Below are 27,372 nucleotides of genomic sequence, written 5' to 3'. Positions count from 1 at the left end.
CCAATCACAGGTTAGTTCAACACCTGCCGACCAATCACAGGTTAGTTCAACACCTGCCGACCAATCACAGGTTAGTCCAACACCTGCCGACCAATCACAGGTTAGTTCAGCACCTGCTGACCAATCACAGGTTAGTTCAACGCCTGCTGACCAATCACAGGTTAGTTCAACGCCTGCTGACCAATCACAGGTTAGTTCAGCACCTGCTGACCAATAACAGGTTAGTCCAACACCTGCCGACCAATCACAGGTTAGTTCAACACCTGCCGACCAATCACAGGTTAGTTCAACACCTGCCGACCAATCACAGGTTAGTCCAACACCTGCCGACCAATCACAGGTTAGTTCAACACCTGCCGACCAATCACAGGTTAGTTCAACACCTGCCGACCAATCACAGGTTAGTCCAACACCTGCCGACCAATCACAGGTTAGTTCAGCACCTGCTGACCAATCACAGGTTAGTTCAACGCCTGCCGACCAATCACAGGTTAGTTCAACACCTGCCGACCAATCACAGGTTAGTTCAACACCTGCCGACCAATCACAGGTTAGTTCAACACCTGCCGACCAATCACAGGTTAGTTCAACACCTGCAACCAGACTGAGAGAAAGTCTTGTTACCTGTTACCTGTTATGTGTTACCTGTTATGTGTTACCTGTTACCTGTTACGTGTTACCTGTTATGTGTTACCTGTTACCTGTTATGTGTTACCTGTTATGTGTTACCTGTTATGTGTTACCTGTTACCTGTTATGTGTTACCTGTTACCTGTTATGTGTTACCTGTTATGTGTTACCTGTTATGTGTCACCTGTTACCTGTTATGTGTTACCTGTTACCTGTTATGTGTTACCTGTTACCTGTTATGTGTTACCTGTTATGTGTCACCTGTTACCTGTTATGTGTCACCTGTTACCTGTTATGTGTTACCTGTTACCTGTTATGTGTTACCTGTTATATGTTACCTGTTATGTGTTACCTGTTACCTGTTATGTGTTACCTGTTATGTGTTACCTGTTATGTGTTACCTGTTACCTGTTATGTGTTACCTGTTATGTGTCACCTGTTATGTGTTACCTGTTACCTGTTATGTGTTACCTGTTACCTGTTATGTGTTACCTGTTATGTGTTACCTGTTACCTGTTATGTGTTACCTGTTACCTGTTATGTGTTACCTGTTATGTGTTACCTGTTACCTGTTATGTGTTACCTGTTACCTGTTATGTGTTACCTGTTATGTGTTACCTGTTACCTGTTATGTGTTACCTGTTACCTGTTATGTGTTACCTGTTATGTGTTACCTGTTATGTGTTACCTGTTATGTGTTACTTGTTATGTGTTACCTGTTATGTGTTACCTGTTACCTGTTATGTGTTACCTGATATATTTTATTATTATTCAGTATGAATTGTATTTATTGTGTCAGTGGGTTTTATCTCCATCTTATATTACACATTCACTCTATTTTATCTTATTTATGATTATATTATTATCATTGTTATCCTTCATTATAACAGCTGTAATCTCACCAGGTGTTGGACGTCAAAGGCCAGAGATTTAAACTGCAGGCTGCTGGAGTTCTTCAGCTCCTCACAGAACACTGCTCCCTCCGTGATCACCATCCGTCCGCTCAGAGGCGCCGGCTCAACGCCAGCTTAGTACAAACAACAGTAGAAGATTGATTGATTGATTGATTGATTGATTGATCGACAACATCCTCTGATCAGGCGATTGATATGATGTGTTACCTTCAGGCTGAAAGCTGATCCATGTGACAACGATCAGTCCGACACAACAAACCAGAAGCAGCAAACAGATGATCACCAGGAGAAACTCCAGAGACGACAGACGACGCTTCATCCTGATATCAGTCTATCAGTCAATCAATCAATCAATCAAATGAAAAGAATCAGTTTTATCAGACGATTAGTATTTTTAACATGCATATCTTAATGTTCCAGCATCATTTACAGTCACAGTTTCATTATCGGAAGCTTTTAACCAACACAAACAAGGACGTTTAGCTGTTAGCTGTTAGCTGTTCGCTGCTTTAGCTTCTGTCTGTTAGCATGGTAGCATGTATGTAGCCATTAGCAGCATATTGAAATAGTTCTGTGTCTCTGTGTTAACAGTTCATTCATCTCTTGTTAAAACCAGTTTTAGAAAAGAACAGTTTACCTGCTTACCTGCTCAGCTGCGTCCTAATTGTCTCACCTGTTCACTGTCTCACCTGTTCTCTGTCTCACCTGTTCACTGTCTCACCTGTTCACTGTCTCACCTGTTGTCTGTCTCACCTGTTCACTGTCTCACCTGTTGTCTGTCTCACCTGTTCTCTGTCTCACCTGTTCTCTGTCTCACCTGTTGTCTGTCTCACCTGTTCACTGTCTCACCTGTTCACTGTCTCACCTGTTGTCTGTCTCACCTGTTGTCTGTCTCACCTGTTGTCTGTCTCACCTGTTCTCTGTCTCACCTGTTCTCTGTCTCACCTGTTCACTGTCTCACCTGTTGTCTGTCTCACCTGTTCACTGTCTCACCTGTTCTCTGTCTCACCTGTTCTCTGTCTCACCTGTTCACTGTCTCACCTGTTCTCTGTCTCACCTGTTGTCTGTCTCACCTGTTCACTGTCTCACCTGTTCTCTGTCTCACCTGTTGTCTGTCTCACCTGTTCACTGTCTCACCTGTTGTCTGTCTCACCTGTTCTCTGTCTCACCTGTTCTCTGTCTCACCTGTTCACTGTCTCACCTGTTGTCTGTCTCACCTGTTCTCTGTCTCACCTGTTCTCTGTCTCACCTGTTGTCTGTCTCACCTGTTCACTGTCTCACCTGTTCACTGTCTCACCTGTTCACTGTCTCACCTGTTCTCTGTCTCACCTGTTGTCTGTCTCACCTGTTCACTGTCTCACCTGTTCTCTGTCTCACCTGTTCACTGTCTCACCTGTTCACTGTCTCACCTGTTCTCTGTCTCACCTGTTCTCTGTCTCACCTGTTCACTGTCTCACCTGTTCTCTGTCTCACCTGTTCTCTGTCTCACCTGTTCCCTGTTGAAGGATCAGAAACAGACTGTTGGACTGTGTGTCTTCACTGACTCTGATCTGTGATCTTTCAGCAGCTTTTATTGAGCTGAACATGACTAATGACTCATTATCAATACATTAGTTGATAATCAATGCTGCTCCAAAGTTCAAAGTATCTTTATTGTCCCTTACAGCTAAACAACACTGACGACAGGACGTAGTGGGCGTCGTGATTTAAAGCAGTTCATTCAGCATCAAGGTCAAAGTGTAGGAGTCAAGTAAACAGCCTGTAAACAAACAGCCTGTAAACAAACAGCCTGTAAACAAACAGCCTGTAAACAACGGTAAGATACTATCTACCTCGTCTTCAGTTTAGACACGTTTAGTTCACAGAATCATCATCTGCATATCTGATGATGTGTCTGTTAGTTGGTTACTGCGACGGTCACTGGTGTAGAAGATGTAGACCAGTGGAGACTGGAGGAGAACCAGTGGAAGAGCAGCTGATCTTTAACCTCACTGGGACCATCAGTCAACAAGTCCAGTATGCTGCTGATAACCATTCATTATTTACTGCTGACACATTATTACCTCCCAGAAAAACAACAATAACAGATTTTCTCTAAAAGTACATTTACGCCAAAATGTACTGAAGTACAGTTTAGAGGTACTTGTACTTTACTTGAGTATTTCCATGTGATGCTACTTTCTACATTTCAGAGGGAAATATTGTACTTTCTACTCCACTACATTTATTTGACAGCTTTAGTTACTTTTCAGATGAAGATTTGACACAATGGATAATATAACAAGCTTTTAAAATACAACACATTGTTAAAGATGAAACCAGTGGTTTCCAACCTTTTTGTCTTTTGACGTCTTACAAAAAGCAGTGTGTAGTCGGGGTCACATTTCACATGTCTATGAGTTGTTAACAGCTCCACCAAATAGTGATTTTTCCCTCTAAACTTCTCACATGCTTTCATTTCAATAAATGTTCAAATGATCCAATATTTCAGCAAAAATCAAAGATTAGAGAAAAAGTCCAAAAACTGAAAACAGATTTGTGTATCAGAACTTTGTTTTTTCTTCTTTCCTCTCCCATTAATCATCTCACCACCCCTCAGATTTATCTGCTGACCCTTTGGAGGGGCCCCGACCCCTAGGTTGGGAACCACTGGACTAAACTAGCTAACTGTATATAAAGTAGTGTAAACTAGCTCCACCTCCAGCAGCTACAACAGTAACATGCTGCTCTAACACTGATGCTTCACTATTAATAATCTAATGATGTCATATATAATAATATATCAGTCAGAGGGACCAAACCACTACTTTTACTGCAATACTTTAACTACATCAAGCTCATAATACTTATGTACTTTTACTGCAATACTTTAACTACATCAAGCTCATAATACTTATGTACTTTTACTGCAATACTTTAACTACATCAAGCTCATAATACTTATGTACTTTTACTGCAATACTTTAACTACATCAAGCTCATAATACTTATGTACTTTTACTGCAGTACTTTAACTACATCAAGCTCATAATACTTATGTACTTTTACTGCAGTAAAGTACTTCTTCCAGCTCTGATGAATGAGGAAGAATCAAAGTTTAACACGGAGACATGAGATAGGACGACCTCACCTGTCAATCAAAGGTTCAAACATAAATGAGGTCACATGACATGAAACTGGTCCTGCAGGTTTCTTGTTTATCAGAATCTAAAGTCCATCAGCAGTTAAAAGATAAACAGGTCGGTCCCTCCTCTTCACCACAAACACCACAAACACTTCAGTCTGATTAAAGAATTTATTTTCACACTCGTCATAAAAACACAAGTGACACATATAAAAACAATTCTGACCAATCACAGAGGAGAGCATATAGAACATAATCAGATTCATAAAAAAAATCATAATAAAAAGTCACAGATTATCAAAACATATATGTTGATTAAATGTTTCCATAATTAAAAACTTAAAAAAAAAAAAACTTTGCCAACAAAATGTGAAGAATAAAATTCAGACAGATCTCTGTAGAGCTGAGTGAAAGTTTGACCAACATGGATCCTAAAAGCTGCTGAACACGATCATAAGAACATCCTGAACTTTATAATGTAGGAACAATACTGTCAGAATAAAATGTGCAATATTGTGGTTTTGGTTGGTGGCTTGTTAAAAATAAATTTTAGCGGTTTTTGAAATACGTATAAAAAGTTGTGAGTGTTTTGTTGGTGGTTAAAGTATCTTCAGTGAATTCAGTGTTTTTCAGATGGAGGTGAAGTTAGAATGAAGCCGACGTTGGTTAATGTCCTTCTAACAGTGTTGTTGTTTTTTAAATACTTAGAAAATGTTACAGAGTTTGGTTCAAAATATAATTTTGTCTCTTTTTAAATGTTTGTTTAGAATCTTTGAATTAAAGTTTTATTTTTAGCGTCACAGTTTCTGTAGAAAGTGAAACTGGATCACCAACGATCCACTGCAGGCTGCCTCGCCGGGGCCCCGGGACCCTGGAGGGCCCGGGAACCTGGGTAGGCCAGGACCCTGGGGGGCCCTGGACCCTGGGTAGCCTAGGATCCTGGGGGGCCTGGGATCCTGGGTAGCCCGGGATCCTGGGGGGCCCCGGACCCTGGATAGCCTGGGACCCTGGTGGGCCGGGGAACCTGGGTAGCCCGGGACCCTGGGGGGCCCTGGACCCCGGGTAGCCTGGGATCCTGGGGGGCCCTGGACCCTGGGTAGCCTAGGATCCTGGGGGGCCTGGGATCCTGGGTAGCCCGGGATCCTGGGGGGCCCTGGACCCTGGATAGCCTGGGAACCTGGTGGGCCCGGGAACCTGGGTAGCCCGGGACCCTGGGGGGCCCTGGACCCTGAGTAGCCTGGGATCCTGGGGGGCCCTGGACCCCGGGTAGCCTGGGATCCTGGTGGGCCCGGGACCATGGATAGCCTGGGATACTGGTGGGCCCGGGACCCTAGGTAGCCCGGGACCCTGGGGGGCCCCGGGACCATGGATAGCCTGGGATACTGGTGGGCCCGGGACCCTAGGTAGCCCGGGACCCTGAGGGGCCCCTCAGTCCCAGATTGACTGTGAGGTCAGCAGTTTGTGGTGGTTTGATTGACTGACAGCTTTAATGTTACACATGATGCTTTTTCTGTAGGAACTTTATAATTAATGGGCTGAAAAACAAACAGAGTCATGTGATCACTACTCTTCATCATGAGAAGACTTTCCTTTACAAAAATAGAGAACTGTTTATCCAACAAACACATTCTGATTGGACACCAGCATCAGGACAGCTGGTAGATGTTTTTCATCAGCGCCTGCTCCTCTTCCTCCTCATCTTCTTCGCAGGTCTCTGAGAAAATCAGAACAACACAGTCAGATCGTTGTTTACATTGTTGTTTACATCGTTGTTTACAGGATGTCATCCTGCTTTAATCACCTTCTTCTTCTCCTCTCTTTAGTGAGTCTCCTCCTCTGACCCCCTCCTCCTCCTCCTCCTCTTCCTCTTCTTCTCTGCACTCGTCGATGTTCCTGTATGTCAGCTGAGAGGAGAAGAAGAGAAAAGATGTGTTCAGGTAAGCACTGATTAAACATGCAGCAGCCTGTCAGGCAGCCGTGTGATTGGTCCTCACCTGCTCGCCATGATGTGGCGACGTGTCATTGGCGGAGGGGAGGAGCCTGTTAATGAGCTGACCGATCATTTTGAACGTCGGTCGGTCTGTGGGCTCCAAATTCCAGCAGAGCGTCATCAGCTGATACCTGACAGTACATTCAAAATAACTTTATTAACATCGACATGAACGGCACAGGACTCTGTTACATTCAAAATAACTTTATTAACATCCTCACATCTCTGCTGGTGCGAAGTCTGGCCGATCCATGTGGCGGCCATCTTTGATCATCCTGTAGAAGTTGGTATCCACGGCGACATTCGGGTAGGGACTCTTACCTGAACAGGTGGAGACACACACACACACACACACACAGACAGACAGTCAACCAATAGTCTCAGAGATCATTGCTGTCAGAAACGTCCAATCAGAGAGCTTCAGACTGTGTTGCCGGGCAAATATTGGAAGGGTGAAGTTAGAACTTAAAAAAAAAATTATAAATTTTGAATCTGTTCAAATGTGATGCAACTTAAACTCTGATGTCAGCTCCGTATTGAACATCAGCCATATGGTAATCAAAAGGTAATAAGCTGGTAGTATCTTTATACAGTTTAATACTATGGTAATAACATGGTAATAAGCTGGTAGCATCTTTATACTGTTTAATACTGTGGTAATAACATGGTAATAAGCTGGTAGTATCTTTATACTGTTTAATACTGTGGTAATAACATGGTAATAAGCTGGTAGTATCTTTATACTGTTTAATACTGTGGTAATAACATGGTAATAAGCTGGTAGTATCTTTATACTGTTTAATACTGTGGTAATAACATGGTAATAAGCTGGTAGTATCTTTATACTGTTTAATACTGTGGTAATAACATGGTAATAAGCTGGTAATATCTTTATACTGATTAATACTGTGGTAATAACATGGTAATAAGCTGGTAATATCTTTATACTGATTAATACTGTGGTAATAACATGGTAATAAGCTGATAGTATCTTTATACTGTTTAATACTGTGGTAATAACATGGTAATAAGCTGGTAGTATGTTTATACTGATTAATACTGTGGTAATAACATGGTAATAAGCTGGTAGTGTCTTTATACTGATTAATACTGTGGTAATAACATGGTAATAAGCTGGTAGTATATTTATACTGATTAATACTGTGGTAATAACATGGTAATAAGCTGGTAGTGTCTTTATACTGATTAATACTGTGGTAATAACATGGTAATAAGCTGGTAGTGTCTTTATACTGATTAATACTGTGGTAATAACATGGTAATAAGCTGGTGGTATATTTATACTGATTAATACTGTGGTAATAACATGGTAATAAGCTGGTAGTGTCTTTATACTGATTAATACTGTGGTAATAACATGGTAATAAGCTGGTAGTGTCTTTATACTGATTAATACTGTGGTAATAACATGGTAATAAGCTGGTGGTATATTTATACTGATTAATACTGTGGTAATAACATGGTAATAAGCTGGTAGTAGCTTTATACTGATTAATACTGTGGTAATAACATGGTAATAAGCTGGTAGTGTCTTTATACTGATTAATACTGTGGTAATAACATGGTAATAAGCTGGTGGTATATTTATACTGATTAATACTGTGGTAATAACATGGTAATAAGCTGGTGGTATATTTATACTGATTAATACTGTGGTAATAACATGGTAATAAGCTGGTAGTGTCTTTATACTGATTAATACTGTGGTAATAACATGGTAATAAGCTGGTAGTATATTTATACTGATTAATACTGTGGTAATAACATGGTAATAAGCTGGTAGTATCTTTATACTGATTAATACTGTGGTAATAACATAGTAATGACAGTAGTAATAAGGAGATGGGTGGTGGAGTCTGTTTCTTTTAAACTTTGTGGTAATAAACCTTTAAACTAAACTAAAGGCCAGAATCAGGATCTGTAAACATGGACTGCAGTAACCAATAATCAGGACTGTTTATATTTATTTACGCTGACGTTAGTACCCATGCTGCCACACTTGTAGTTCTATTAATGGGAACTTTAGTTTTTCAGGTTAACATGTCTGACAGCAGCTGCTGTAGTGGAGCCGAGCACTCTGAGAATATGGAAAGTAAACTCCAGGAACAGCTAGTGAAACACGGGCTGGACAGGAAGTGATGTCATGACTTCCATGAACTCCTAATGATTGGTCAGAAGCAGGGCTGTAACTTGACTAGATGTCACCATGGTTACCCAGAGAGAAGATCTCCCACAGTAAGACTCCGTAGGACCAGACGTCACTTTGAACCGTGTAAACGCACTGAAAGATGCTCTCTGGAGCCATCCACTTCACCGGGAGACGGGCCTGTCAGGAGAAAACAGTAACAGTTTGTTGTTGTTTACTCTAACAGGTAACAGTTGGTTGTTGTTTACTCTGTCTGATTTAAACACTGACGTTGCCCTGGACGATGTAGCTGTCGTCGTTGCGGATGTCTCTCGCCAAACCGAAGTCACAGATCTTTGCAACACGACAATCAGTCAGCAGCACGTTCCTCGCCGCTACGTCTCTGTGGATACACTGAGAGACAGACAGGTAGACAGACAGGCAGACAGACAGACAGGTAGACAGACAGACAGAGAGAGTTATCTACTAATTGTAATGATCATACTGATGTCAGTGTGTGTGTGTGTGTGTGTGTGTGTTTGTGTGTGTGTCTCTGTGTGTGTGTTTTTTCTTACGTTTCGGGTCGACAGGAAGTCCAGACCCTGAGCCACCTGGTGGGAAAACCTCATGAGGTCACCGATAGACAGACTGTCTTTCTGCACACCTGAGAGAGACAGACAGGTCTGACCTCAGAGAAAAAAACTACACATAAGTTCAGGAGTGTGTTCAGGTGTGTTCAGGAGTGTTCACGTGTGTTCAGGAGTGTTCAGGTGTGTTCGGATTTGTTCCGATGTGTTCAGGTGTGTTCAGGTGTGTTCAGGAGTGTTCAGGAGTGTTCAGGTGTGTTCAGGTGTGTTCAGGTGTGTTCAGGTGTGTTCAGGTGTGTTCTGGTGTGTTCAGGAGTGTTCAGATGTGTTCGGATGTGTTCGGATGTGTTCAGGAGTGTTCAGGTGTGTTCAGATGTGTTCAGGAGTGTTCAGGTGTGTTCAGGTGTGTTCAGGAGTGTTCAAGAGTGTTAAGGTGTGTTCAGGAGTGTTCATGTATGTTCAGGAGTGTTCAGGTGTGTTCAGGTGTGTTCAGGAGTGTTCAGGGGTGTTCAGGTGTGTTCATGTATGTTCAGGAGTGTTCAGGTGTGTTCAGGAGTGTTCAAGAGTGTTAAGGTGTGTTCAGGAGTGTTCATGTATGTTCAGGAGTGTTCAGGTGTGTTTAGGGGTGTTCAGGAGTGTTCATGTATGTTCAGGAGTGTTCATGTATGTTCAGGAGTGTGCATGTATGTTCAGGAGTGTTCAGGTGTGTTCATGTATGTTCAGGAGTGTGCATGTATGTTCAGGAGTGTTCAGGTGTGTTCAGGTGTGTTCAGGAGTGTTCAGGTGTGTTCAGGTGTGTTCAGGTGTGTTCGGATGTGTTCAGGTGTGTTCTGGTGTGTTCAGGAGTGTTCAGATATGTTCGGATGTGTTCGGATGTGTTCAGGAGTGTTCAGGTGTGTTCAGATGTGTTCAGGAGTGTTCAGGTGTGTTCAGGTGTGTTCAGGAGTGTTCAAGAGTGTTAAGGTGTGTTCAGGAGTGTTCATGTATGTTCAGGAGTGTTCAGGTGTGTTCAGGTGTGTTCAGGAGTGTTCAGGGGTGTTCAGGTGTGTTCATGTATGTTCAGGAGTGTTCAGGTGTGTTCAGGAGTGTTCAAGAGTGTTAAGGTGTGTTCAGGAGTGTTCATGTATGTTCAGGAGTGTTCAGGTGTGTTCAGGAGTGTTCAAGAGTGTTCAGGGGTGTTCAGGAGTGTTCATGTATGTTCAGGAGTGTTCATGTATGTTCAGGAGTGTGCATGTATGTTCAGGAGTGTTCAGGTGTGTTCATGTATGTTCAGGAGTGTGCATGTATGTTCAGGAGTGTTCAGGTGTGTTCAGGTGTGTTCAGGAGTGTTCAGGTGTGTTCAGGTGTGTTCAGGTGTGTTCGGATGTGTTCAGGTGTGTTCTGGTGTGTTCAGGAGTGTTCAGATGTGTTCGGATGTGTTCGGATGTGTTCAGGAGTGTTCAGGTGTGTTCAGATGTGTTCAGGAGTGTTCAGGTGTGTTCAGGTGTGTTCAGGAGTGTTCAAGAGTGTTAAGGTGTGTTCAGGAGTGTTCATGTATGTTCAGGAGTGTTCAGGTGTGTTCAGGTGTGTTCAGGAGTGTTCAGGGGTGTTCAGGTGTGTTCATGTATGTTCAGGAGTGTTCAGGTGTGTTCAGGAGTGTTCAAGAATGTTAAGGTGTGTTCAGGATTGTTCATGTATGTTCAGGAGTGTTCAGGTGTGTTCAGGAGTGTTCAAGAGTGTTCAGGGGTGTTCAGGAGTGTTCATGTATGTTCAGGAGTGTTCATGTATGTTCAGGAGTGTGCATGTATGTTCAGGAGTGTTCAGGTGTGTTCATGTATGTTCAGGAGTGTGCATGTATGTTCAGGAGTGTTCAGGTGTGTTCAGGAGTGTTCAGGTGTGTTCAGGTGTGTTCAGGAGTGTTCAAGAGTGTTAAGGTGTGTTCAGGAGTGTTCATGTATGTTCAGGAGTGTTCAGGTGTGTTCAGGTGTGTTCAGGAGTGTTCAGGGGTGTTCAGGTGTGTTCATGTATGTTCAGGAGTGTTCAGGTGTGTTCAGGAGTGTTCAAGAGTGTTAAGGTGTGTTCAGGAGTGTTCATGTATGTTCAGGAGTGTTCAGGTGTGTTCAGGAGTGTTCAAGAGTGTTCAGGGGTGTTCAGGAGTGTTCATGTATGTTCAGGAGTGTTCATGTATGTTCAGGAGTGTGCATGTATGTTCAGGAGTGTTCAGGTGTGTTCATGTATGTTCAGGAGTGTGCATGTATGTTCAGGAGTGTTCAGGTGTGTTCAGGTGTGTTCAGGAGTGTTCAGGTGTGTTCAGGTGTGTTCGGATGTGTTCAGGTGTGTTCTGGTGTGTTCAGGAGTGTTCAGATGTGTTCGGATGTGTTCGGATGTGTTCAGGAGTGTTCAGGTGTGTTCAGATGTGTTCAGGAGTGTTCAGGTGTGTTCAGGTGTGTTCAGGAGTGTTCAAGAGTGTTAAGGTGTGTTCAGGAGTGTTCATGTATGTTCAGGAGTGTTCAGGTGTGTTCAGGTGTGTTCAGGAGTGTTCAGGGGTGTTCAGGTGTGTTCATGTATGTTCAGGAGTGTTCAGGTGTGTTCAGGAGTGTTCAAGAGTGTTAAGGTGTGTTCAGGATTGTTCATGTATGTTCAGGAGTGTTCAGGTGTGTTCAGGAGTGTTCAAGAGTGTTCAGGGGTGTTCAGGAGTGTTCATGTATGTTCAGGAGTGTTCATGTATGTTCAGGAGTGTGCATGTATGTTCAGGAGTGTTCAGGTGTGTTCATGTATGTTCAGGAGTGTGCATGTATGTTCAGGAGTGTTCAGGAGTGTTCATGTATGTTCAGGAGTGTTCATGTATGTTCAGGAGTGTTCAGGTGTGTTCAAGAGTGTTCAGGGGTATTCAAGAGTGTTCAGGTGTGTTCAAGAGTGTTCAGGAGTGTTCAAGAGTGTTCAGGAGTGTTCAGGTGTGTTCATGTATGTTCAGGTGTGTTCAGGTGTGTTAAGATGTGTTCAGGAGTGTTCAGGTGTGTTCAGGAGTGTTCAGGTGTGTTCATGTATGTTCAGGAGTGTTCAGGAGTGTTCAAGAGTGTTAAGGTGTGTTCAGGAGTGTTCAGGTGTGTTCAGGAGTGTTCATGTATGTTCAGGTGTGTTCAGGTGTGTTAAGATGTGTTCAGGAGTGTTCAGGTGTGTTCAGGAGTGTTCAGGTGTGTTCATGTATGTTCAGGAGTGTTCAAGAGTGTTAAGGTGTGTTCAGGAGTGTCCAGGTGTGTTCATGTATGTTCAGGAGTGTTCAGGAGTGTTCAAGAGTGTTAAGGTGTGTTCAGGAGTGTTCAGGTGTGTTCAGGTGTGTTCATGTATGTTCAGGTGTGTTCAGGAGTGTTCAGGTGTGTTCAGGAGTGTTCAGGTGTGTTCATGTGTGTTCAGGAGTGTTCAGGAGTGTTCAGGTGTGTTCAGGTGTGTTCAGGAGTGTTCAGGTGTGTTCATGTATGTTCAGGAGTGTTCAGGTGTGTTCAGGTGTGTTAAGATGTGTTCAGGGGTGTTCTGGTGTGTTCAGGAGTGTTCAGGTGTGTTCAGGTATGTTTAGGAGTGTTCAGGTGTGTTCAGGAGTGTTCAGGTGTGTTCAGGAGTGTTTAGGTGTGTTCAGGTGTGTTTAGGAGTGTTCAGGAGTGTTCAGGTGTGTTCAGGAGTGTTCAGGTGTGTTCAGGAGTGTTCAGGAGTGTTCAGGTGTGTTCAGGTGTGTTCAGGAGTGTTCAGGAGTGTTTAGGTGTGTTCAGGAGTGTTTAGGTGTGTTCAGGTGTGTTCAGGGGTGTTCAGGTGTGTTCAGGAGTGTTCAGGAGTGTTTAGGTGTGTTCAGGTGTGTTCAGGAGTGTTTAGGTGTGTTTAGGTGTGTTCAGGTGTGTTCAGGAGTGTTTAGGTGTGTTCAGGTGTGTTCAGGTGTGTTCAGGAGTGTCCAGGTGTGTTCAGGAGTGTTCAGGAGTGTTCAGGAGTGTTCAGGTGTGTCCAGGTGTGTTCAGGAGTGTTCAGGTGTGTTCAGGTGTGTTTAGGAGTGTTCAGGAGTGTTTAGGTGTGTTCAGGTGTGTTCAGGTGTGTTCAGGTGTGTTCAGGTGTGTTCAGGAGTGTTCAGGAGTGTTCAGGAGTGTTTAGGTGTGTTCAGGAGTGTTTAGGTGTGTTCAGGTGTGTTCAGGAGTGTTCAGGAGTGTTCAGGAGTGTTCAGGAGTGTTTAGGTGTGTTCAGGTGTGTTCAGGAGTGTTAAGGTGTGTTCAGGTGTGTTCAGGTGTGTTCAGGAGTGTTCAGGAGTGTTCAGGTGTGTCCAGGTGTGTTCAGGAGTGTTCAGGTGTGTTTAGGAGTGTTCAGGAGTGTTTAGGTGTGTTCAGGTGTGTTCAGGTGTGTTCAGGTGTGTTCAGGAGTGTTAAGGTGTGTTCAGGTGTGTTCAGGAGTGTTCAGGTGTGTTCAGGAGTGTTCAGGTGTGTTCAGGTGTGTTCAGGAGTGTTCAGGTGTGTTCATGTGTGTTCAGGAGTGTTCAGGAGTGTTCAGGTGTGTTCAGGTGTGTTCAGGAGTGTTCAGGTGTGTTCATGTATGTTCAGGAGTGTTCAGGAGTGTTCAGGTGTGTTCAGGTGTGTTAAGATGTGTTCAAGGGTGTTCTGGTGTGTTCAGGAGTGTTCAGGTGTGTTCAGGTGTGTTCAGGAGTGTTCAGGTGTGTTCAGGAGTGTTCAGGTGTGTTCAGGTGTGTTCAGGAGTGTTCAGGAGTGTTTAGGTGTGTTCAGGAGTGTTTAGGTGTGTTCAGGTGTGTTCAGGAGTGTTCAGGTGTGTTCAGGAGTGTTCAGGAGTGTTTAGGTGTGTTCAGGTGTGTTCAGGTGTGTTCAGGAGTGTTTAGGTGTGTTCAGGTGTGTTCAGGAGTGTTCAGGTGTGTCCAGGTGTGTCCAGGTGTGTTCAGGTGTGTTCAGGTGTGTTCAGGAGTGTTCAGGAGTGTTTAGGTGTGTTCAGGTGTGTTTAGGAGTGTTTAGGTGTGTTCAGGTGTGTTTAGGAGTGTTCAGGTGTGTTCAGGTGTGTTTAGGTGTGTTCAGGAGTGTTTAGGTGTGTTCAGGTGTGTTTAGGAGTGTTCAGGTGTGTTCAGGTGTGTTCAGGAGTGTTCAGGTGTGTTCAGGTGTGTTCAGGTGTGTTCAGGAGTGTTCAGGTGTGTTCAGGTGTGTTTAGGAGTGTTCAGGTGTGTTCAGGTGTGTTCAGGTGTGTTCAGGTGTGTTTAGGAGTGTTTAGGAGTGTTCAGGTGTGTTTAGGAGTGTTCAGGTGTGTTCAGGTGTGTTCAGGTGTGTTCAGGTTCATTTTATTACCCAAGTGTTTCTGTCCTGGACTCATAATCGGCTGCATCTCCTGATACTCTGAACAGCACGAGATCCCACTGTCACTGCAACACACACACACACACAGTGACATCACAGTGACATCATCACAGGTGACTTAGGCCATGTTCAGACCGAGCAGCTGCAGATTAACAGTCAGGTTATGAGGACCACGCTGTCAGGTTTATGATTGGATGTCACAGGCCAGCTGATACCTGTCCCTGCCTGTTATCCATCCAGCTGTGTATCCTGACACAAACAGTCAGGCTGCAACTAATGAATCATTTATTGCCAATTAATCAATGACTATTTCTTCTGGATTCATTAATTAATAGTTTGATCAGTAGTAATCAGTAGTACCTGTCTTGTTTTATGTGTAATTTACTGTCCATTCGACAAAGAAAAACAGAAAATTCTACAGTTCAGCTTGAAAAATACACAGATTATTAATAATCTGTGTAATCATTTTGATAATCAATTATCAAAATGTTGCAGATTGACTTATTGATTAGTTCACTAATTTTTTAATCAGAAGTAATTAGTAGAAGATAGTTGAACATCAGTTTGGATTCAGAATCTCTGCAGACGTCACTAAATTATATCACTGATCAGAAACTGCAAATTATCAATCAGATAATATTTATACATTTAAATTAAACTTCCTATAAATGTGAATTAATTAATTAGTTATAATTTAAAGATATTTATTTATCTCTCAGTTCTCGTCTCTTTACTGACGGAACAATCAGCTGTTATTATCTGTCAAATCGTTAACGTTTATTAAACCTTTATGTAACGTTTGTGCTGCCACTTATTCCTCATCAGAGTTACTGTTCACCGGTGGACACCAGTCAGTTTAAAGTGAAAGTCATTCAGACCTCCTGAGCCTGGCGTGCTGGGCAGCCATGTTCTTATAGAACGCCTCCCCCTCCACTTCGTCCACGCTCAGAATGGACGCCATGAAGTCCTGAGCGTGGCCCCGCAGGAAGTTGAGCAGGTCGCCGTGGCTACAGTACTCAGTGATCATCAGCATGGGTCCTGGCGGGCGGAGAAAGGTTAGAGAGAAGACGCGTTAGAAAGACGAGATGACGCAGTAGAAGTCGCTTTAAAACTGAGGACATTTCTACTCAGAAGACATGTCCAAGCCAGAGGAAGATGTGGACGAGTTCCACTCTTTCTGTAAACGGTGTTCTGAGTTGGATCTTGATACCATCCTCACTGCCGACCACATAGATCATCTGACCTTCACTAAAACCATTCCCATCAGCAGCACCGGCTGAACGGAGCTGCGTGCAGAACGGGACGTAAATATGACAAAGACAAAGTGGTTGACAGGTTTGTCAGCACGAAGGAGAGGAGGATGAAGTTTAAACAAGGGGCTCTGATAAGGTCTTTAACGTTAAAGCAGATGGCCGCCCACCAAGAGCCGGGGTCTGCTTGAGGTTTCTACCCGTTAAAGGGGAGTTTTTCCTTACCGCTGTCGCCAAGTGCTTGCTCATGGGGGAATTGTTGGGTCTCTGTAAATTAAAGAGTACGGTCTTGACCTGCTCTATGTGAAAAGTGCCTTGAGATGACTTCTGTTGTGATATGGCGCTATATAAATAAAGATTGATTGATTGATTGATAACGTTACGCTAAACTCCAGCAGGCTGAGCAGGAACAACAACCGGTGAGTCTTTATGAACTTAAGTTGTGGTTATGATTAAATCAGTCAGAATATTAGATGAATTTGTTGTTTAACTCCATGTTCAGTGCATCTCAGCTCCTGTATGTGGACAGGTCTCGTATGGTGATGTAGACCGCCGTGTCTATTCTATGTTTATGTAGTGAGACGGCGGTCGTGATGCTGAAACATTTGATGACGACTGATAACCTGTGTGTTTTCTGTGTTTATGGATGTTATATATCAGCTACAGTCTGTAGTGTTTCATTAAGAGATCCAAACAAACAATGAATTAGTCCGTCTCTCAAAACCTTCCTCCTTCCCTTCTCTATCTGTAGTTCTCAGCTCTGAGACATTAAAAACACCCCACAAATACATACTTTCATTTATAAACTAGACTTGCAAGCAAGAGCGTTACGTTGGGGACTATTTCCAGCGGCGGATTCATCCAAATCTGGAGCTTTACTGAGTTCTGTCACATTTACATTGTCGTTGTGGCTGACTGATTAACGTTATTATAATCAATAACTTGAACGTCACCTCCGCGAGTGCAGGCGCCCAGCAGGTTCACGATGTTGTCGTGGTAACCAAGATGGCTGAGAATCTTCAGCTCCGACATCAGAGCTTCCCGCTCCTCCGAGTGCGCGCTCGCTGTTTATCAACACATGAAATATAAATGGTCACCATAGCAACAGTGATGTGTTGTACAGGTAACAACAGGAAACATGATGACGACACACGTTAACCGACTGACGTTTGAGCATCTTGACGGCGACTCTGGTGACGTTGCTGTCAGTTCCCAGACCGTACGCCGTCGCCTCGACGACCTTCCCAAACGCCCCTGAACCCAAAACAGCACCTGACAGAGAGAGAGAGAGAGAGGGGTCAAAGGTCAAGAACAAAATAAACACAGGAGAAAGTTCGGAGAGACGACAGAAGGTGCCTGAAGTTGATCTCAGTACCGAGGCGGAGTTTGTCTCGGGGAAACTCCCACTTGTAGTTGTACGGCAGCTGGGTGGGGTCAACAAAGGTGTAGTTGTTGCCGTCGGTGCTCTCAATGATCTTCCAGCGAATCTCATATTTGGGTTTCTGATAGAAGAAGAAATAGATGAACAAACATGTGGATGAAGAGGATCAGTCTGCAGAATGAACTCATGTTAAACGTCAATATATTGAACATATACGACCATCAGCCATCAGTACCTGTTTCCACTTGTAAAAGACGACCAATAAAAGCAGGAGGAGAACACCAGCAGCACTCACAGCACCAATCAGAGCTTTGGGATGTCCTGCAGAACCTAAAGACAACAACAACGGCAAACACAACAACACACACAGTATGCCAGCTGTCCATGTACTGAGTTCAGAGGAAGATGTCAAACAACACTTCAAACGCGTCAACCCGAGAAAAGCAAGTGAACCAGATGGCATCATTAGCAGCAACTGTTCCAGCAACTGTTCCAGCAACTGTTTCAGCAACTGCTCCAGCAACTGGTCCAGCAACTGTTCCAGCAACTGTTCCAGCTGTCACCAACAGTGGGATGATTCCAGACTTATGGAGGAAGTCACTGGTTATCCCAAAACCAGCGGGCCAAAAGAACAGACCGACGTCTGCCCTGCAGCCTTTACATCGAGAACATCACCTCTCCTCTCTGATGTCTCACCCCGCTGGACCCTCAACAATCTGTATATCGAGCCTCCAGAGGAGTTGAGGACACGCTATCGGTCATGCTGAATAAAATCTACAAACACTTAGAACAAACAATCTTGTGAAAATCGTGTTAATTGACTCCAGTAGTGCGTTCAGCACCGTAAAGCTGACCTCGTGGTGGAGAAGCTGCTGAATATGAGGGTCAACTCTCCGCTGATCAGCTGGATTAACAACAAGTAAGGATCGATTCTGCCAATCAATCCACACACACAGCGAGGTGAACCGAGCTGTACACCGGCGCCTGCCGAGCCTCAACCCAGCACACACGTTTACACGTATGCAGATGACACTGTGATAAAGGATTTCCTGCTCTCCGGTCAGGCTTCTCTTGTGGTGCACGTACAATCTCCTGCTTCAAGAATCACTGGTCACAACACACAAACACCTCAGAACTGGAACAGATTGTACTTCTACACTTCTACTACACATGAAATCCATTTAATATAAACTACTTCAGAGTTCTGTCTTGGTCTCATATGTGTGTTCGGTAACACGTGAAAACAGGAAACCAAGAAGGCGTTGACCAAGAAACAGCCACCAGCCTGTACAACCAAAAAAACTCACCTCCAAAAACTAGAAAACATTTACAGGATAGTGAACTCCTCATCCCCTTCAGCCGCAGTAACAACGTGACCTGGTACAGAGTAACGGATCACAAAACTCACGGTTCGGATCGGATCACGGATTTGAGTCACGGATCGGACCATTCAAGATGTCCAATGTTTAAATAAAATCTTAAAATATATAAAATATTCAATGCTCAGTTGTTAAATTAAATTGCAATATGAGGCCTGATATCTTCCTCTTAGAAACATGAACACACGTCTTGTCCTGCAGCTTGTTGAACGAGCCGCCAAACAAACATCCACCGCTAACGTCAGTTAGCAGCTAGATGCTAATTAGCTGCTAACATTAAACAGCGAGTAAACAGACCTGCAGACGTCACTACGGACGCGTTAGCCACACACTGTCTGTCCATCACTTGTACTTACAGCAGTTTGTTTACGTTGTCTTAAATGAGACATTAAATTTTCACATGCGTGCCGAACCGTGGGGGGGGCGACCCGTACGATCCCGGATCAACTACGATCCATTACACCAAGAGTAAAGAGATTCCACAACCTGCAGGTTTAATCGACACGTGTTTTAGTGCTCAAATGCACTTTTATATCAAATATGATTTTACTGATTTTTTGGACTGACTGTTTTTATGTGATTTGTTATTTTTATTGTCTCAGTGTGATCAGGGTCTGTTCCAGAAAGCAGGTTCAACAAACTCCGAGTCGAACCTGAACTCTGAGCTGATGATTAAACATGATCAATGGAGCTCTGATACTACGAGTCACCATGGTAACAGGTTAATAAAAGGCAGAGCCTCCAGAGATATTAATGCATGTGTATGCAGACGATGCACATTTATCTTTAAACAAAGAGCCTGAATCAGAGCGGGAAATTAATCAGATTAATCTAAATTGATCGTTTATCAGACTCACATTTGCTTATTGATGATAAAGTGGAATCTGTGTATCAGGCTGCAGCTACATTACATTTAAATATATGTGTTCAGTTTGAATCTGACGGAGGAAACACAGGAAGCAGCAGCTGAAGATTTAAAACATAAATAGATCAAAGACACAGAGACGTGACTGTAGCTCACAGGCTGATCAATAATAATGTGATTGATGATTATTAAAATACAGCAGATGTTAAATGTTCAGACGTCTGTTTGTATCTCAGCTCAACATCATTCAGTGATGCTGCTCACTCAGAAACATTAACATATAATCTCCAATATTACATCAGCGGACCGATCAGAGATCATTATTCATTGATCCGACGTGTCTGAAGCTTCATTCTGATCATTTAAATTTAAACTGAGATGAAACATGATGTGTAATAAAGATCAGAGGTCAGCAGCTGCTCTGACAGACTGACAGAGTCTCAGAGTTATAACAGAAGGACGTGAAGAGCTTTGATTCTGAGCTGAAGATCAATTCACACTGATTGATATTTGAACCGCTGATCAAAGAAACGACTGAAACATAAAAACTTTAGAAAGTCCTGAGAAACAAACTAACATCCGACCAGGATTCAGATTCTGACAGTAAAGCTCCACTAACGGAGTTAAAAATGAGGGATAATTCTTACAAGTGTGGTGTGCTTTTATTTTGAAAGTTTGATTGACATGTGTACTGTCAGGTGTGTAGAGACAATAAGTAACTGCAGCTGGACACAGAAAAATACTCATATATTTGAATGGAGAGTGTGAGCGAACCCACACCTTTTTGAACATTTACTGCTTCCACATAGTTTTAGATACAAACTTCATTTGAACTTTAAATGAGTCACGAGACTTTGACCTACAAATCTTGAATTTACATGTTTTTTCTATCTTTTATTGTTTTTGAGATATTAGAGTGTGAGTTTTAAAGTCTTTTCTTGCTCCTCCTGTGATTTTATAATGAGTGTGTATTGCGGAATGTTTCACAGCACTGAGGGAGTGACATCACCAGGAGCAGTTGGAGAGGAGGATTTTAGAGTACGCTTCTGGTGAAATCTCCTCATAAATCCCATGACTTTGGCCAAATCTTACATTAAAAATCATATTTTAGTAGGAAATTTCGTTGCGAATCCACTGATACAGGTTTGAAAGTGGTCAGACTTATAGTTTAGACGTCAGAGGCCTCTGTTTGACACAAAGTTCATGCCCACAGATTACCTCCCCATTGGTTTACATTGTAAGGGTGATGTGGCACTGCAACTTTCAGGGCTTACTAGATCTAAACCGTTCGAGTTATTACAAAGTTTTTAACAACTTTTTTTCAGCATAGTGTCATAAGTCATCTATCAAAGTTCGAAGCCGATACCATTAACACCCTCGGAGGAGATAGCGTTTGTTCGGGGGCCAAAATTGGGGCAAAGTCTTATTTTGAAAAGCTGATTGCAGACTTCCTGTTGGATTTAGGTCAGGGGTGTCAGCATATGATTTGTAGGTCTTGATGAGACGAATAATTGAGTTTTGGTTCGATCTCTCTACGACATTCCTACGGGCCGTGGCGGCCGTTTTAGATACATAGGTGGCGCTCTCGAGCACATTTTGGCACTTCAGGGGTTCATTTTTACATTTTATCAAATTTTTCACCAGACCTGATGTGCGTGCCAAATTTGGTGAGTTTTTGAGCATGTTTAGGGGGTCAAATTTAGAGTTAAAGTGGCGTATTAATAAAGAATAATAATAAAGAAACAAACACACGAAAAACAATAGGGTCTTCGCCCTTTGGGCTCCGGCCCTAATAATTACATGACTTTACTAAGTTTAGTTTACTACTCGGCAACTAAAGTCAGAAAATAGTGAAAACGCCTGTTACAACATCCGATAAGCAAAGTTTAAAACCATTTAAGAAGCTGGAAACAGAAAAATTTTGCAATTTTACTTGAAAAATAACAATGAATTGATTATCAGAATAGTTGATGTTTCATTTTCTGTTGATCCTCTCCTATGATATCATCATCTTAAATTTAGAAAATGTTTTTCTACTTACGTTCTTAAAACAGGAAATCTAATCCAGTGGACTAGTTCCTCATTTAATCCATATTTATACACTCAAAATTACCTCTTCTTATTTAAAGTAATTATGATTTTAAAGCGGTGGTTCTCAGCTGGTTTAGCCTCAGGACCCACATTCTTCCTTTGTCATTAAGTCATGACCCAAATTTTTGACATTTTTGAACCACTCAAGTGTATTCCACAGAAAAAAACGGTGCAGTAATACACTTCATGCACTGTTAAAAACATGAAATAACAACAAAAAAAAGTGGAAAAATCCAATGAAATAAAAAGGCAGAATTACAATAATGGACCAGCTTCCATACGAACTCTGACCCAGAGTTTAAGTTACCATGGTAACTTACCCAGAGTTTAAGTTACCATGGTAACTTACCCAGAGGTTAAGTTACCATGGTAACTTACCCAGAGGTTAAGTTACCATGGTAACTTACCCAGAGGTTAAGTTACCATGGTAACTTACCCAGAGGTTAAGTTACCATGGTAACTTACCCAGAGGTTAAGTTACCATGGTAACTTACCCAGAGGTTAAGTTACCATGGTAACTTACCCAGAGGTTAAGTTACCATGGTAACTTACCCAGAGGTTAAGTTACCATGGTAACTTACCCAGAGTTTTGACTAAACCTGCTTGTGATGTGTTTTATTATGGTTCTGCTTTGGTTTTATTGGATGTTCTATTGTTTTTACTGAAGGTTCTATTGTTTTTACTGAAGGTTCTATTGTTTTTACTGAAGGTTCTATTGTGCTTTCATGTCTGGAGCAGTGGACCAGATGAATTTCCCCATGTGGGATAACAAACATGAATCTGAGCAATAACAACAATAACATCACGTTCAGGCATATACGAGGTTTTTCTAATGAAACAGACTCTTACGAAGATGGAAGACGTCATGTGACTCCCCCCTGCTGTTACGGGCGGCGCACTCCACGGTGACGTCATCATCATGAGCTGACAGACGGAGGGGCAGGTGTTTCCTCACCTGCTCCTCCCCCTCCTCCTGTGATCTCACATCAGTCGGGGAGACCTGATAGGTGGAGACGTTTCCACACCTGCCGAGGAGGTGAACGGAGGTCAGGATGTTTGCTTCACACAGGAAACAGTAAAACTAGTCTGATTAGTTTCCTGTAGCGCCGCGCTGAGGACCGACTGTACAAACATCCTCAGCTTCAGGCTGGTTGTACATACGTGTCTTTGACCCCGGTGCAGGTGTACCAAAGGATTGTGGGTAGTGGATATCCAGAGCTTCTGCAGGTCAGAGTGTTGTTCTCCAGAGTGATGCGAACACTCGGAGAACCTGAAAGAATCCACAGACAATAAAACAGCAATAAAGTAAAAGCTGGCAGACATCATCTCGTCTGGTAATAAGAAGTTTCTCATGAAACGACTGACAGATTTAAACGTCTACAGACGGTAACAGACAAAGAGAAGCTGCAGCAGTGAGGAAGACGAGGAAGAAGATTTTCTTACGGAAAACTCGGAGGTCGATGTTCAGGGGGCCGCTGAAGAACGAATTAGAGAAGTGGAATGAGTATCGGCCTCTTTCCTCCTGATGGACCCGCCGCAGCAACAGGCTCGCCTCCGACCTGCAGCATGAAAAATACCACCTTAACTAACCTTAACACATTAATACCACCTTAACTAACCTTAACACATTAATACCACCTTAACTAACCTTAACACAACAATACCACCTTAACTAACCTTAGCACATTAATACCATCTTAACTAACCTTAACACATTAATACCACCTTAACTAAACTTAACACAACAATACCACCTTAACTAACCTTAACACATTAATACCATCTTAACTAACCTTAACACAACAATACCGCCTTAACTAACCTTAACACAACAATACCACCTTAACTAACCTTAACACAACAAAACCACCTTAACTAACCTTAACACATTAATACCACCTTAACTAACCTTAACACAATACCACCTTAACTAACCTTAACACAACAAAACCACCTTAACTAACCTTAACACATTAATACCACCTTAACTAACCTTAACACATTAATACCACCTTAACTAACTTTAACATAATAATACCACCTTAACTAACTTTAACACATTAATACCACCTTAACTAACTTTAACACATCAATACCACCTTAACTAACCTTAACACAACAGTACCACCTTAACTAATCTTAGCTGTTAGCATGCTAACCTGTAGCTATTAGTATGCTAACCTGTAGCCGTTAGCATGCTGACCTATAGCCATTAGTATGCTAACCTGTAGCCATTAGCATGCTAACCTGTAGCCATTAGTATGCTAACCTGTAGCCATTAGTATGCTAACCTGTAGCCGTTAGCATGCTGACCTATAGCCATTAGTATGCTAACCTGTAGCCATTAGTATGCTAACCTGTAGCCATTAGCATGCTAACCTGTAGCCGTTAGCATGCTGACCTATAGCCATTAGTATGCTAACCTGTAGCCATTAGTATGCTAACCTGTAGCCATTAACATGCTAACCTGTAGCCGTTAGCATGCTGACCTATAGCCATTAGTATGCTAACCTGTAGCCATTAGTATGCTAACCTGTAGCCATTAGCATGCTAACCTGTAGCCGTTAGTGGTATAGCGCTCCTGATACACTGTGTTGTTGTTGTTGTTGACGTGTGTTGGTGTCATCCAGCGCTGGTTCCTGATTGGAGGATATGCCTCCATCACAAAGGTCAGCATCACATCTTGACTTTCATACACCTCCACCCTGCTGCTGCTAATGTTAGCATTGCTAGCCCCATTCAATCCCATTCTGTTTGTGCTAACATTAGCAACCAGTTCCCTTTTTGCTTCCATGACTTCCATTGAACTGTTGCTAATGTTAGTGTCTATCTCCCCTTCCACCTCCAACGACATGCTGCTAATGTTAGCAACGAGGGCCCCAGCATGCTGCTGCAGGTAGATCCTAAGGTAAGGATGATCTAGTAAAGAAGAAGAGATGGACAAGAAGCACAAGATAATATCTTGACAACAAAATAACTTTGGAGAACATGATAATTACTTGTGAGAACAAAGATCTGTGATGTCACCACTCTCACTGTAACACCGGTGTTACATCTTCTTACCCAGAACTCTGAGCTGTATGGTTGCCGTGGCATCACCAGCCTCATTGCTAGCGGTACAGGTGTACGGTCCGCTGTCTGTCAGACTGACAGCAGCAACAGTCAGTGTCCTGTTGATGTACAGAACACTGTCGATATAGCGTTGGCTGATGTTAATGTTCGCCGCCTGGAAGGAACAACACAACCAATAAACCTCAACACATTTTAGCAGGATCAAAGACTCTCAGGTGACCTCTGACCTCTCACCTTTGTCTGGGGATGTGTCCACTTGGTGGTGTATAAGTGGTTTGGGTTACTGGTCAGACAGGTGACCTCAAAATGCTCCCCAACCAGACGGACAAATTCCTCCTGACTGACAGACAGGGAGGGAGGACGACGCAGCCCTGCAGACAGACAGGTAGACTGTTAGACAGGTGGAGAGACAGACAGGTACACTGTGAGGCAGGTGGAGAGACAGACAGGTAGACTGTTAGACAGGTGGAGAGACAGACAGGTAGACTGTGAGGCAGGTGGAGAGAGAGACAGGTAGACTGTGAGGCAGGTGGAGAGACAGACAGGTAGACTGTTAGACAGGTAGACTGTGAGACAGGTGGAGAGACAGACAGGTAGACTGTTAGACAGGTAGACTGTGAGACAGGTGGAGAGACAGACAGGTAGACAGACAGGTCTTACTGTGGTCCACCAGCAGGTTGACAGCGGTGGACTTGACTTGTCTTCCGTGTTTCCAGCCTGAACAAACATAGCGTCCCTTAAATCTCGTCTCCAGGTGTCGGATCAGTGCTCCACGCCGGGGGTCAAAGGTCACATTCATGCCGCGGGGCAGGCCCCGCCCAGCGCCGCCCTCTAATTCGAGGGTGAGGTTTGTGACCGACGGGTCAGTCAGCAGACACTTGAACAGGAAGTCCTCCCCCTCTTTGGTGCTGCGGTCGGCGTAGCGAGGCATGACAAACACGCTGGACGGGTTGGCGGGATCTAACAGAGGGAGGGGCATGATGGGAAACAGGTTATGTTTGGAGGGTTAGGCTTATTAAAAGGGTGCATTAGATTTACTCACCTTTGACGTACAGGTGGACCCAGGTGTCCAGGTGCTCCAGGCTGCGGTTGGTGTACCCACAGTAGTACGTCCCAGTATGTCTGGGGTCTGACCTATCGACCTTCAACAGGTCCGGCAGCTGCTCCTCGTACAGAAAGCGGAACGCAGTGGCGGACCAGCGGACCGAACCGTTACTGTGACAAGTGAGGTTGAAGGCGGAGCCGGCGGTCAGAACCACCTCGGTTTGGTTTGGCAGGAAGTCTGAGTTGAGACGGATCAATGGAGGACCAGGATCTGAAACAAACAGAGAGGAAACATTAATGAAGCAAGAACATCTGGCCACGCCCCCACATGAGATGATGATGGATGTGTGTGGTCACAACTTTAGACCACACCCACCTGTACACACCTGTAGAGGTGGGATCAGAGACGGTGTTGATACAGTGGATCAATATTCAGTTGTAAAGTGAGGTTTCAGATTGAACCAAACTGAAACTATTAAGGACCAAGACTGGAACCCTGAGGAACCTCACAGGTAATAATTGATTGTTAATGATTGTGTTAACGTGATGCTCATGTTGCTCCGTGTCTGCTGGATGTTTATAAACTGATAATATGTTTATGTTTAACCTCATTAACTCCGTTAGGACTCCAGGTTCGCGGTTCAATCTGTCTTCCGATCAGGGACACCTTGTGTTAACAAAAATCCAGAGACTCCAAATGTCCTTTCTGGAAACCACCTGAACCTTCTCGTGAACAAAAACCACTCCCGGAGTTGTCACACTGTGTCTTCACATGTGAGACATTTGTTTACAGCCCCCTGATCTTTACAGACAAAACCACCGGCAGTCATTTACACTGAAAACAATTATTTTAGACCTTCTGCTCCGTCTCTGTATCACTTCGAGTGTCTCTGACACTGTCACAAGGAACCTTTGGAGATTTCCTGTCTGGAAAGACCTTATTGATGCAGATGGTCCCAATGGTTCAGGAGCATCCCAGTACTGAATAATATTATCATATAATACACAGAAACACCACAGTACTCAGTATGTTATAGAACACAAGTTTATTTTAAATCAGAGAGGAAGAAGCCAGCTGATACACACACAGATTAAAAATTAAATCAGTTCTCTATGTATGAGATCAAAATTATTTCATAAAAGTAGTTTTTCATGTAAAATCAATTGGTTTAGAACATATTTCACTGTCATTAGATTAGCTGGTATGAAAGAAGCAAAGCAGGATAATCAGAGGATCTGATTGGCTGTCTGTGAAAGATCTGGATGTCTGATTGGCTGACTGTGGAGGATCTGAGGATTCTCATTGGCCGGGAGCAGCAGCAGGTTTCTTGGTGACTTCCTGCAGCTGGTTGGCGATGCGAGACGTCTGCAGCAGTAACGCCTGATGGTTTTCAACCAGCAGACTCTGGTGACGAGCCACATTCTGCAGGTCTGAGATCTGCTGGGAGCCCTGAGACCACAGGTACAGAATGACATCATCAGTTCCTCCGTAGAAGATGATTAAAAGACTTTAACTCAAACTAAACTAAACTCAGACTAAACTCAGATTAAACTAAACTCAAACTAAACTAAACTCAGATTAAACTAAACTCAG

The 27,372-nt window shown here is 43.3% G+C and overlaps 3 protein-coding genes across 3 annotated transcripts in view; all 3 read right to left on the bottom strand.

The window, feature by feature from the left end:
- Positions 1-1,867, bottom strand: part of tmprss15 (transmembrane serine protease 15) — a 17,288-nt gene extending 15,421 nt beyond the window's left edge. Inside the window, exons 1-2 of the mRNA XM_042431632.1 lie at positions 1,751-1,867; positions 1,532-1,656 (exon numbers count right to left, since the gene is read on the bottom strand). Of these exons, the coding sequence (XP_042287566.1) occupies positions 1,532-1,656; positions 1,751-1,862 (237 nt within the window). The 5' untranslated portion in view covers positions 1,863-1,867. The remainder of the gene's footprint in view (positions 1-1,531; positions 1,657-1,750) is intronic.
- A 2,957-nt stretch (positions 1,868-4,824) lies between these two features.
- csf1rb (colony stimulating factor 1 receptor, b) lies at positions 4,825-26,390 on the bottom strand. Its single transcript, XM_042431653.1, has 22 exons — positions 26,386-26,390; positions 25,777-26,090; positions 25,395-25,694; positions 24,969-25,105; positions 24,726-24,888; positions 24,218-24,581; positions 23,106-23,221; positions 22,824-22,932; positions 22,512-22,687; positions 17,563-17,657; positions 17,322-17,448; positions 17,114-17,218; positions 16,900-17,010; positions 15,575-15,734; positions 14,688-14,761; positions 9,379-9,467; positions 9,095-9,217; positions 8,893-9,004; positions 6,879-6,978; positions 6,662-6,788; positions 6,469-6,571; positions 4,825-6,381 (listed from the first exon to the last, which is right to left on the bottom strand). Exons 1-22 carry the CDS (start codon positions 26,388-26,390, stop codon positions 6,314-6,316), a joined length of 3,078 nt encoding a protein of 1,025 aa, XP_042287587.1. The 3' UTR covers positions 4,825-6,313.
- On the bottom strand, positions 5,465-6,034 carry LOC121910430 (collagen alpha-1(VIII) chain-like). Its single transcript, XM_042431654.1, has one exon. It carries the CDS (start codon positions 6,032-6,034, stop codon positions 5,465-5,467), a length of 570 nt encoding a protein of 189 aa, XP_042287588.1.
- Positions 26,391-27,372: the final 982 nt, after the last annotated feature.

The sequence above is a fragment of the Thunnus maccoyii genome, chromosome 13 (assembly GCF_910596095.1).
Source record: "Thunnus maccoyii chromosome 13, fThuMac1.1, whole genome shotgun sequence".
NCBI classification, from domain to species: domain Eukaryota; kingdom Metazoa; phylum Chordata; class Actinopteri; order Scombriformes; family Scombridae; genus Thunnus; species Thunnus maccoyii.
Note: the sequence above shows the minus strand (reverse complement) of the source record. Positions and strands in the feature narration are given on the sequence as shown.

What these genes read in the sequence shown, in the direction of transcription:
- LOC121910430 (XM_042431654.1), bottom strand. Translation starts at nt 6,034, where the DNA reads ATGGTCCCGGGGCCCCCCAGGGTCCCGGGCTACCTAGGGTCCCGGGCC.
- csf1rb (XM_042431653.1), bottom strand. An exon ending in CGCCGTCAAGATGCTCAAAC is followed by an intron (nt 17,011 to 17,113) that starts GTCAGTCGGTTA and finishes GTTGATAAACAG; the next exon opens with CGAGCGCGCACTCGGAGGAG. An exon ending in CAGCACGCCAGGCTCAGGAG is followed by an intron (nt 14,762 to 15,574) that starts GTCTGAATGACT and finishes TGTGTGTTGCAG; the next exon opens with TGACAGTGGGATCTCGTGCT.